Source organism: Moschus berezovskii, chromosome 11 (genome assembly GCF_049115385.1).
Source record: "Moschus berezovskii isolate FMDL1 chromosome 11, NW_MosBer_1.0, whole genome shotgun sequence".
Taxonomy (NCBI): domain Eukaryota; kingdom Metazoa; phylum Chordata; class Mammalia; order Artiodactyla; family Moschidae; genus Moschus; species Moschus berezovskii.
The window spans coordinates 87,240,598-87,252,797 of record NC_142470.1 but is presented as its reverse complement, the minus strand read 5'-3'; the positions used below and the strand labels follow the sequence as shown (position 1 = coordinate 87,252,797).

The following is a 12,200-nucleotide window of genomic DNA, read 5'->3' as shown; positions in this document are numbered from 1 at the left end:
GCTTCTGTCCTGGCAATATTAGGGCAGAGGGTCTTTGGAATATACCAGCTCCATGGGCAAACCCCAACTAGAGGAAGTTAGGTTTAGCTCTGTTTGGCCAGGGGTCTTCAGAGGATCCTCAGCACCTTGTTCTAGCTTCTTCCTGCTGCCTCTGTTCCACACGGAGTTTTCTGTAGTGTTACTTACAGGGTATGCCCTGCAGCAACAAACACATAAAGATAGTGAGTGTTTATATCATTCTCTGCCGGGTGTTTACTGAGCCTTTTCTGTAAACCAGGGAGCATAATAGAATGGGGATTCCTGATACTCCAGTATAGTGAGTATCATGTAGTAAGTTACATGAATAACAGTTACAGGCAACGAGCCCCATAATGTAAATGCCAGAGGTGTGCTACAGGAACTAGTATTAATGGCAGCTAGGGAGGTTGGAGTTGAACTGTTCTTCAAGAAAAGATAGCATGTCATTTAATAAGTGGATATTTGAGAGAGTGGCTGTGCAACAGCTCGCAGAGGGTGGGGAAAGACTCAGAATATAATCATGAAACCATTGAAAGTTTTAGGACACTAGGTTTTCATGGAGCAACATGAGCAGTATCACACGAACTTTGTTTTCAGTTGTGTTTGATCTCAACAATTACTGCATAATTGTCAGTTTGCAGGTAAATGTTTTCTTATTTATACCAACACACTTTTTTAAAGATGAAATTTGAATAACCTGACAGGATTAGAAATGGTGTAAGTAGGCCTAGAGAAACAAATTTGGAAGTTTTCAGGAAAATTCGGAAACTACTGAATCAGGGAAATTCTCCTGTGAATAGGAACTGTACTTTCCACTTTATCTGATGATACTGACTTACACGAAAATCTTTCCATTGTGTCCTTTCTCTAAAGGAGAAAAACTAGGTAGCAAGTTAAGACCATTTTATTTCACATATTTTATTTATAAAATTTCCCATTTGGGGGATTCCTTTGTCTTTCAGTTCAGTTCAGTCGCTCAGTCGTGTCTGACTCTTTGCGACCCCATGAATCACAGCACGCCAGGCCTCCTTGTCCATCACCAACTCCCAGAGTTCACTCAAACTCATGTCCATCGAGTCGGTGATGCCATCCAGCCATCTCATCCTCTGTTATCCCCTTCTCCTACCTTCAATCTTTCCCAGCATCAGGGTCTTTTCCAATGTGTCAGTTCTTCGCATCAGGTGCCCACAGTATTGGAGTTTCAGTTTTAGCATCAGTCCTTCCAATGAATATTCAGGACTGATTTCCTTTAGTATTGACATTAATTGACCTTTTTCTTTAATCACACATATACCAGGTTTTATATTTCAAATGTCTCAAAAGTTCACCATTTCCAGGAGATAATTAGGGTGTAAAATTAATTTTTTACCGAGGTCACTGAACTTGTTTCAAATACCGGCTGCTTTCACTGTCGGTGAAGCCAGAGACCTCCCTTCCCACCAGGCTCCACTTCCGGCAAATGTAGTGTCCGTGAGACGTGCAGGTCATGTCAGGAGTGGGTAGGCAGAGCCTGGGCTCATGGGCCACTCTTATGGTCCACACAAGTTACTGTCTTCCAAGTCTATTTGGAATGACAGTGTTTGGTCTCAAGTCCACTGTTGAAGATTGGAATAAAACATCCACTGAAAGTAAAGATGTGGAATAGTGTAGACTGTCAGGCTAAGTTTGAATCCTAGCTCTGTCTACATGTATGAATGTATGATTTTTTTCCCTTTAAATAACTGCATGAAGTGTGAAAGGGTTCTACTCCATTCTCTAGAATTTAGGAGGTAGAAGTGGGCAAGTTAACACCACTGAACTCAGTTTGATCATCTGTAAGATGGGGGTAGTAATATTAGTTGTACCCATATGAAATTGCCAGTGCATAACTGTTTTGACCTACAAAAATGGTAATTTTACTTGGTTCAGCCAAATCCTTATCAAATGGTTTATGTAAAGCACCAGGTCAGTGGCTAATGAGCACCCAACAAATGAAGGTCTCATGTCAGCAAAGGTGCCCTTTACTAGTGATCCCAGGGCTCCCTAAAGGGACTGGAGGTCTCTGGCTACCTCATCCTCTGATGGTGTAGAATAAGGAGGCAGGCTCTAGGATTAGACCACTCTATTCAAATCCAGCATTTTACTAGCTGTGTCGCCTGGAACAAGCAGTTTATCCCTTCTGAGCTTCTGCTCTCTCATCTTTAAATGAGGATAATGGTACCCACTTTAAGTCAGTCCTGAGACAGAAAAGATAGTGTGTGTGACGTTTCTAGCAAGTCCCTGGGCTCATAATGGGCACTTGATAAGGCATAGAAGATTAGGTACAAATTTCAGGTGTATAACACAGTGATTCACAATTTTTAAAGATTCAGTTTAGTTCAGTTCAATCGCTCAGTTGTGTCCGACTCTTTGCGACCCCATGAATGACAGCACGCCAGGCCTCCCTGTCCATCACCAACTCCCAGAGTTCACGCAATCTCATGTCCATCGAGTCGGTGATGCCATCCAGCCATCTCATTCTCTGTCGTCCCCTTCTCTTCCTGCCCCCAATCCTTCCCAGCATCAGAGTCTTTTCCAGTGAGTCAACTCGTTGCATGAGGTGGCCAAAGTATTGGAGTTTCAGCTTTAGCATCAGTCCTTCCAATGAACACCCAGGACTGATCTCCTTTAGAATGGACTGGTTGGATCTCCTTGCAGTCCAAGGGACTCTCAAGAGTCTTCTCCAACACCACAGTTCAAAAGCATCAATTCTTCGGCGATCAGCTTTCTTCACAGTCCAACTCTCACATCCATACATGACCACTGGAAAAACCATTGCCTTGACTAGACAGACCTTTGTTGGCAAAGTAATGTCTCTGCTTTTTAATATACTATCTAGGTTGGTCATAACTTTCCTTCCAAGGAGTAAGCGTCTTTTAATTTCATGGCTGCAATCAGCATCCACAGTGATTTTGGAGCCCCCCAAAATAAAGTCTGACACTGTTTCCACTGTTTCCCCATCTATTTCCCATGAAGTGATGGGACCAGATGCCATGATCTTTGTTTTCTGAAAGTTGAGCTTCAAGCCAACCTTTTCACTCTCCTCTTTCACTTTCATCAAGAGGCTTTTTAGTTCCTCTTCACTTTCTGCCATAAGGGTGGTGTCATCTGCATATCTGCGGTTATTGATATTTCTCCCGGCAATCTTGATTCCAGCTTGTGCTTCTTCCAACCCAGCATTCCTCATGATGTACTCTGCATATAAGTTAAATAAGCAGGGTGACCATATACAACCTTGACGTACTCCTTTTCCTACTTGGAACCAGTCTGTTGTTCCATGTACAGTTCTGACTGTTGCTTCCTGACCTGCATACAGGTTCCTCAGGAGGCAGGTCAGGTGGTCTGGTATTCCCATCTCTTTAAGAATGTTCCACAGTTTATTGTGATCCACAGAGTCAAAGGCTTTGGCATAGTCAATGAAGCAGAAATAGATGTTTTTCTGGAACTCTCTTGCTTTCTCCATGATCCAGTGGATGTTGGCATTTTGATCTCTGGTGCCTCTGCCTTTTCTAAAACCTGCTTGACTGTACACATGGACATCACCAGATGGTCAACACTGAAATCAGGTTGATTATATTCTTTGCAGCCAAAGATGGAGAAGCTGTATACAGTTAGCAAAAACAAGACCAGGAGCTGATTTTGGCTCAGATCATGAACTCCTTATTGCCAAATTCAGACTTAAACTGAAGAAAGTAGGGAAAACCACTAGACCAATCAGGTATGACCTAAATCAAATCCCTTATGATTATGCAGTGGAAGTGAGAAATAGATTTAAGGGACTAGATCTGATAGATAGAGTGCCTGATGAACTATGGACAGAGGTTCGTGACATTGTACAGGAGACAGGGACCAAGACCATCCCCATGGAAAAGAAATGCAAAGAAGCAAAATGGCTGTCTGAGGAGGCCTTACAAATAGCTGTGAAAAGAAGAGAAGCGAAGAGTAAAGGAGAAAAGGAAAGATATAACATCTGAATGCCGAGTTCCAAAGAATAGCAAGGAGAGATAAGAAAGCCTTCCTCAGTGATCAATGCAAAGAAATAGAGGAAAACAACAGAATAGGAAAAACAAGAGATCTCTTCAAGAAAATTAGAGATACCAAGGGAACATATCATGCAAAGATGGGCTCGATAAAGGACAGAAATAGTATGGACCTAACAGAAGCAGAAGATATTAAGAAGAGGTGGCAAGAATACACAGAATAACTGTACAAAAAAGATCTTCACGACCAAGATAATCACGATAACGTGACTGACCTAGAGCCAGACATCTTGGAATGTGAAGTCAAGCGGGCCTTAGAAAGCATCACTACGAACAAAGCTAGTGGAGGTGATGGAATTCCAGTGGAGCTATTTTAAAGATTATATTCTATTTAAAGTTATCATAGGGTCTTCCCTGATGGTTCAGTAGTAAAGAATTCACCTGCCAATGCAGGAGACCCAGGTTCAATCCCTGGTGCTGAAATATCCCACATGCTGCAGAGCTACTAAGCCCATGTGCCACAAAGACTGAGCTTGTGCTCTAGAGCCTGGGAACCACAGCTATGAAGCCCACACGCCTAGAGCCCATGCTCTGCCACAAGAGAAGCCACTGCAATGAGAAACCTACACATTGCAACTCGAGAGTAGCCCCTACTCACTGCAACTATAGAAAAGCCCATGCAACAGTAAAGACCCAGAGCAGCCAAAAAAAAAAAATTAACCTCTTCTCTAAATAAATAAAGTTACTATAAGTGAAAGTGAAAGTCATGCCCAACTCTTTGCAACCCATGGAATTCTATACAGTCTATGGAATTCTGCAGGCCAGAATACTGGAGTGGGTAGCCTTTCCCTTCTCCAGGGGATCTTCCCAACCCAGGGATCAAACCTAAGTCTTCCAAATTGCAGGTGGATTCTTTACCAGCTGAGCCACAAGGGAAACTATTGGTTATATTCCCCATGCTGTATAATATATCCTTGTAGCTTATTAATTTTACACGTAGAAGTTTGTGCGTTTATTTTTTTTTTTTTTAGTTTTTTTTTTAGTTCGTGCGTTTAAATCTCTATCCTTATGGTAATCCCATTGGTAATACTAGTTTGTTCTGGCCGTGTGTCTCCTTCTGTTTTGTTATCCTCACTAGTTTTATATTTTAGGTTCCAAGCTGTCCTTAAATATTGCAGTGTGGCATTTAGCTTGGCACTGGAGTGACTAAATAGCTTTGAAAACACTTTTTTCCAGGTCCTCTGGACCCCTCGGGTGCTGTCAAATGGTGTTGAGTTCTCACGGGTCAGTCCAGACGGTGAAGAAGGCTACCCTGGAGAGTTAAAAGTCTGGGTGACGTACACGCTGGATGGCAGTGAGCTCATGGTCAACTATCGAGCACAGGCCAGTCAGACTACCCCGGTCAATCTGACCAATCATTCTTATTTCAACCTGGCAGGCCAGGTAAGTGAACTTGCCTCTGCTCACCTGCTGTAGTGTGAAGTGTCACTTGCCTCTTCTCTCTTGCAGTGAGCTTTGTGGAATGACCTGGGGGTGGGGGGGCTGTGACTGAAGAGACTAACCCACTAGGGAATTACTCTGGAGATGGGGTCACCCTTGGGGTGAGGAACAGCACCTAGCAAAGCATGTGACTCATAGTAGCTGCTCAATAAATGGAAATTATAGGGAAGGGAGTACATTGAGTAGCTTGTGCTGCCCACATGCTCAGACAGGTAAAACTAGCTATTTCAAGAACTCCCTCTCACCTGGGACTTCCCAGGTGGTCCAGTGGCTAAGACTCTGAGCTCCCAAAGCAGGGGTCCCAGGTTCGATCCCTGGTCAGGGAACTAGATCCTGTATGCCCAAACTAACTAAGAGTTCACATGCTGCGACTAAGACTTTGCATGCCACAACTGAAGATCCTCCAGACTCAGCCAAATAAATGAATTAAAATATTAAAAAAAAAAAAAAGAACTCCCTCTCCTCTGTGACAAGGGCTAACATTTGCTTCCCCTATTCAACTCCTCCCCCTCCCCTAAAAATTACTTCTAAGTAAGACATTTTCCACATTGGATCCTTGGAAATGTACTTAGCCCAGCCCCTTTTAGGAAATGCTGCCTGTATTGGGGTGCTCCCACTGTATAAACCCACCTAAAGAGTAGTGTGAAGACACTGGGAGACCCTCTTAGGTAATTCCTTCTAAATTACCTCATTCCCCCCAATGGTAATATTTTAGCTTATTGAGGAAGCTATTACATGACACAGAATAAAAGGCTTAGCTAAACTCTAGATTCTGTGACTTTCTTTTCATCTGAGAAGCTCATCATTGTTCACTATACTTGAATCACTTTGGCATGATTTCCTACCACAAGATGATGTACATAGCCAGCTAGTAATACCTTGCATTTTTATACTTTTTAGGAATTGCTGCTGATTTTTTTCTAGAATCTTTTCAAATAGCATGAGCTAATTTGTTCTTACATAATTTCCAAAGCTCTTCCTTTGAAAATAAGAAAGATGGTTCTTCACTTGCTCATTCCTTATGTTCAAGAACAATCCTTGAGATCTTAAAGGCAAACCAAAAATAAATAAATAAGACAAACAGGCACAAGCCATAAAAGGCTCTGCAGTCATAAGCATAAAACCCCACTTTAAAAAATAAGTTCAGAAAGAAACTTCACAGAAATAACAGAAAATATTAATGGTATTATGTGGGTAGCAGATCATGGTGATTTTTCATTATTTTCCACATTTTTGTAATTAAGGGGGTGGTCTCAAGGAATCCATTCAGAAATAGAAAGAGAAATTAGGTGTGAAGTATTACATCTGCCTGTGTGTTCCAATGAAGGACACAAAATGGGGACGTAAGGTTCACTAAGGCTCTTTCTGTTTACCCGAGAGGAGGACCCTCCTGACCAGAATTTTCCACCCTTCCAGTCCTGCAAGGACTTGGAGGGAGAGGTATTTCTAAATTTTTTTTTCCAGAGGCTGGATAGTTTCCCAGATCACAGACCCCACACAGAAAAGTGGTCAGGGCGAACTCCCTTGTGTGTGCTGTCTTAGTAAGTACTGCTCAGCTTCACAGCCAGTAGCTTCTGGGCTGGGAGTGGGTGGGGGCCACCAGCCTTTGGAGCAGACACGTAAGAGTTGCTGGGCAGGTAATCAGCCTGAGGTCAAGGGGTCTCTGAATTTTCAGAACATCTCTTGCCCCACTGGAAAATCATTATCGTGTTTTTTAAACCCTCCCTAGGAAAAATAGCTCAAAACTTAATATTTAAAGTAGTCAACTTATTGTATATATTTTCTTTTTGTTGTCTTTTAAATTTAATATGCAAAATTCTGTCCTACTTGGGGGGGTCAAGCTTTGACTCATCACTTCTAAGTTTGAGTGTTGAAGGCCTAGAGACAGGAAAGTACGGTGTTTTTCAAAGAATGGAAAAGGTATGTAGGTTGTAGATTAGATGAGGTTTTGTTTTTTTTTTTTTTTTTGGCTGTTCCTTTCTTATCTAACGCAAAAGTGGGTGAACTTTTTTTAAAAAAAACAAAACAAAACTGAAACTTTGCCTTAAGAGCTATGAAAGCAGACCTGGGGTAATTTGAGATGAAAAGCAATAGTTATGGTTCTGGTATGTCTGTGTAGGTATGTTATCAAGAACCCAAATTCTTCCATCATTCCATTCTGCTTTTTCAGTGTTATGTTTTTTGTCTTCAGGTTTATCCCCTCATAATTACAAAATGGTTGCCACAGCTCCATGAGTCACCTTTTCATACAGTCACATCCAGAGATTTTAAAAGAAGGACCTACTCTTTTTTTTTTCATATCTCTCTCTAATGTTTCATTTTTAAGAAGAAGCAAAACTTTTTCCAGAAGCTCCTCAACAGATTTTCCTCACATTTTGTTGGCCAGAGTGTGTCCTATGCTTTGTTTAACCCAGTCACTGGCAAGGGAATTAGACAAATCAAAGTCTGCTCTCTGGGGCCCAGGTGGGGGTCCTATCCCTGAACATATCCTCATATAGGATGAATCAACTAGTCTGTGTTCTGCCAGGGGAAAAGGAGGGTGTTTGCTAATAATGGAGTTGAGATGGCTTTGGGGTAGGAACCAACAGTGTCTATCTTGCTAGAGGTGATAGAGCTGAATTAAGGTGGTGGTCATGGCAATGCACAAAAAGGTCTTTAATGCCCCATCCAAGCCATAGTCAGCTCTAAATGGTTAACATTATTAATACAAATAGTAGCAACCCGGGCTTCCCTGGTGGCTCAGAGGTTAAAGCGTCTGCCTCCAATGCGGGAGACCCGGGTTCGATCCCTGGGTCGGGAAGATCCCCTGGAGAAGGAAATGGTAACCCACTCCAGTATTCTTGCCTGGAGAATCCCATGGACAGAGAAGCCTGGTAGGCTACAGTCCACGGGGTCACAAAGAGTCGGACACGACTGAGCGACGGAACTGAACTGAACTGAACTGAAAGTTAACAAAAGCAAACACTGAACTCAGAGATGGGCCTCAGTTCTGTTTGTAAATCAGCATTCCTTGCCAAGTTTTCATCAGCCTGGAAAAGAAAATAATCCAACAGTGATATTCTACTAGAGGAGACATTGCATTATTCCAAGTAAGAGAGTCATAAACTGAAAAGCATGCTTTCTTTACTGAAGGAATGTTACTGCTGTTTAGTGACTCAACAATTAAGAGAATGGGTGCCTGGTCAGTTTTCCTTTCTTTCTCCTTCCAGACTTCTTCTCAACATGTTGGACTCTATTGGTCTGTGATTTTCATATGGAATCATTTTCTTCCTGCCCTAGCATAAAAAAAAAAAAGTAAAAGGAAATTCTAAGACACTCTATTCATAATAGTAAAAAAAGAAATTTCAAAGCAACCCAAAAGTCTGTCAACAAGAGAACAGATAAACAAGTGATATATTCATACAGTGGAATACTAAACCTTGAGATGAGCATCGAACAAATAATGAGAGCCAAAGAAAGAGTCCCAGATTCTCTTCCTCAGTCCTAGGGGCCTCTTCAGTGCTCTCAGTAGCCTGAGATGATGACCCAGGGAGAGTCACACAGGAGAGAGACCCTTCTAGGCTATGACAGCTATAGGCAGCGATGCAGGCCACTGCCATCTTGGACCTGCCTTCCCAGGTCAGATCAGGACGAAAGAAGTGGCTAAGAAGGTGTGGGCAGAGGCCTCTGCTCCAGCCTTGTTTCCCACCCACTCCTACCCCTGACCACTGGGACAATCCAAGAGGATCCTAGTTCCTCAGAAACAGAGCCTCTTGGCAGTGTAAATAAACTAGTCTCTGTCATGTGTAGACATCGATTCTCATGGCCTCTAAAATCTTGGCCTTTCTCCTCAGGATGACTCCATTCGATTGTGCGGCTGAGGCCATCTCATCATAGAGTCTGTTTTCAGTTTATATCCAGAGCGCACTGCCTCTCTCTGCCTACTTCTCAGGAAACTGCAGAGCCTTCATTTTACCTCAGCTCAGGGTTTCTCAGCCTCAACACTGTTGACATTTTGGGCCAGATAATTCCTTGTTGTAGGGGTGGGGAGGCTGTCTTGGGCGTGGGAGGCTGTTTGACAGAATCCATGGCCTCTTCCCAGAACTGCTTCCCCAGAAGCATGACTGTCCCTGGTCATGACAATCAAACATGTCTCAGGACACGGGTGAGGCAAAATCATCCCCAGTTTAAAACTACTGGTGTAGTTTATTTTTGAACATTCACTCAGCAAAGCCCTCAGCTGCTTTCCATCCCACATCTTTTGGTGGGAAGCTCTAAAATACTGCTGTTAGGGCTTCCCTGGTGCTCAGTGGTCGAGAATCCACCTGCCAATGCATCAGACACAGGTTAGATCCCTGATCTGGGAAGATCCCACATGGTGCAGGGGAACTGAGTCTGTGCACCACAGCTATTGAGCTTGTACTCTAGAGCCTCGGAACCACAGTACTGAGCTTGTGCGCCACAACTCCTGAAGCCCGTGCACCCTAGAGCCTGTGCTCTGCGACAAGAGAAGCCACAGCAGTGAGAAGCCCTCACACCGCAACTAAAGAGTAGCCCCAACTCTCTGAAACTAGAGAAAAGCCCGTGCAGCAGTAAAGACCCAGCACAGCCAGAAATAAATAAATAAAAGTATTTTTTTAACTAACTGAAAAATACTGTTATTAAAATATAATCCTTCTTGTTAGAAGCATATATGTGTATTTTCCAGTTTCCAAGCTCATTTGACTAAACTGTTCCCCCACAAGAACCCTGGACAGAATGGGTGCATCAGCCCAGTCTTATGCTGAAAGAAGTGAGATTCCAGGAGGTTTAATGACTTCCCTGGGCCACTCACTGGGAGCCAGGATTAGATCCCAGGCCTTCCTGACCACCAACTAACACTTCATGTACCAGCCTTGGACTCTGCCAGGAGGGCAGGCTGTCTTTATGGAGGAGCTGGGACCCCAGTTCTGACTCCCAGTCTTCTGCTATGTGGCAGGGAGTGGGGGACTTCTGGGTGGGAACTAGGCCAGAGAAGTGGTGACGTGGCCCACCCCTAGTGAGCCTACAGGCGATGCTTCGAACACCCGGCACCTGTGTGTTACAGGTCACTGACCCTTGCTCTTCTCTTTGCCTGTATATGAAGAGAATAGAAGAAAACCCTCCGCTAATAAGTGAAAACCCTAAAGGCTTTCAAACCACCATTGTCTCTCTGACTTTTCACTTTCATCATTCCATTCAGAAAAGTCATGCTGGAATCTTTCAGATATATCGGCTACTATTTTGAGTCCCTACCTAACTAACTTAAATGAACATATTAGTCATCCTCATTGGTCAAATGAGATTTCTAAAGTTTTCGTCAATACTTGAAATCATTTCTGCAAGAGAAGTTGTAAAGCAAATATGTAAGACTAAGCATTAAATCTTCATTTCTTTCTCTACTTTTTCTCTCCCAGGGTTCCCCAAATATATATGACCATGAAGTCACTATAGAAGCTGATGCTTTTTTGCCTGTGAATGAAGTCCTGATTCCTACAGGTTGGTAAATTTAAATCTTTTATAGGAATGCAGAGCTGGGGTGCAATGTGAGAAACATTAAAACTTCATTTCCCTAAATATATTTCCCCTGTTGGCCTGACACAATGCAACAGGCATATGCTGAGATAGTCCCAAACAAACTGGGTCAGATGGTCATCCCAGCTGAGTCTTAGACTTCAGAAGGTCTCCACTAAAGTGTTAATCTGTTATTGCTTAGCACCTTAGCAGAGGGGAATTTACCTAAGCATTACCCTACAAATGCAGAACCCTGATAGAACATGTCATGTTTTTGACAGAAGAGGAAAAGGGTGGGATGGCTTGCATCTTGAGTAGGACAAATGCAGGTATATCACCTCTGAAACACAGAGGAATGGCATGGAAGAAGGAGTCCTGCATATCAGAAGGGAAGGTGAGGTGTTGCCAGAGAGGAATTTCATGGGTGTGTGTGTGTGTGTGTGTCTGTGTGTCTGTGTGTTTGTGTGTCTCCTGGGTTAACTGAATTGAGGTCACTTTGGTTATTATTGTTATTTGGGATCAAAAGTACCTTTGTTCAATAGGCAAATCCATAGAGATAGAGAGTTGATTAGTGGCTTCCTAGGGGCTGGGGACAGAGGAGAATGGGGAGTGATAATGAGTATGAGATTTCTTTGGGGATGAAAGATTCTGGAATTGGATAGTGGTGATGGTTGCACAACCTTGTAAATACACTAATCATTGCTGAACTGTGTACTTTGAAATGGTATGTGAGTTATCTCAGTTTAAAAAAAGAAGAAACCTTGGTTCATGTGTTATCTCCAGAATTGACAGGTGTAATTTTGTACTAGATCATATGTGTACCCCCATCTGGCTCCAGGGGACAGATGGATGACAACAAGATGACCTGCAGGGGTACTATTATTTGTGGCATGTTATAGAAATTAACTTGGAGTAATTACCCCCAGAGCGGTAGGTACATATTCTTATTGGGATTTTGTTAAAATCAGAGATAAACTGAATGTTAAAAGCATCATCAAAGAAAGCTAAAATAAACAAAGGGAAGGCAGAGCAGAAGTCTGGAAAGACAAATGCTTTCTTCATTAGCTTCCCTGATTACAATTTTTGGCATCACAGAGTTGAATGTTTTCCTGGCTCCAGGGTTTTTTATATTTACCTTGGTCTGATAACATGTGTTATCTGTTATGGACATGG

General features: G+C 42.7%; 1 protein-coding gene across 1 annotated transcript in view; it reads left to right on the top strand.

The window, feature by feature from the left end:
- GALM (galactose mutarotase) overlaps positions 1 to 12,200 on the top strand; it is a 61,372-nt gene that overhangs the window by 17,354 nt on the left and 31,818 nt on the right. Inside the window, exons 3-4 of the mRNA XM_055399227.2 lie at positions 5,253 to 5,459; positions 10,931 to 11,012. Of these exons, the coding sequence (XP_055255202.1) occupies positions 5,253 to 5,459; positions 10,931 to 11,012 (289 nt within the window). The remainder of the gene's footprint in view (positions 1 to 5,252; positions 5,460 to 10,930; positions 11,013 to 12,200) is intronic.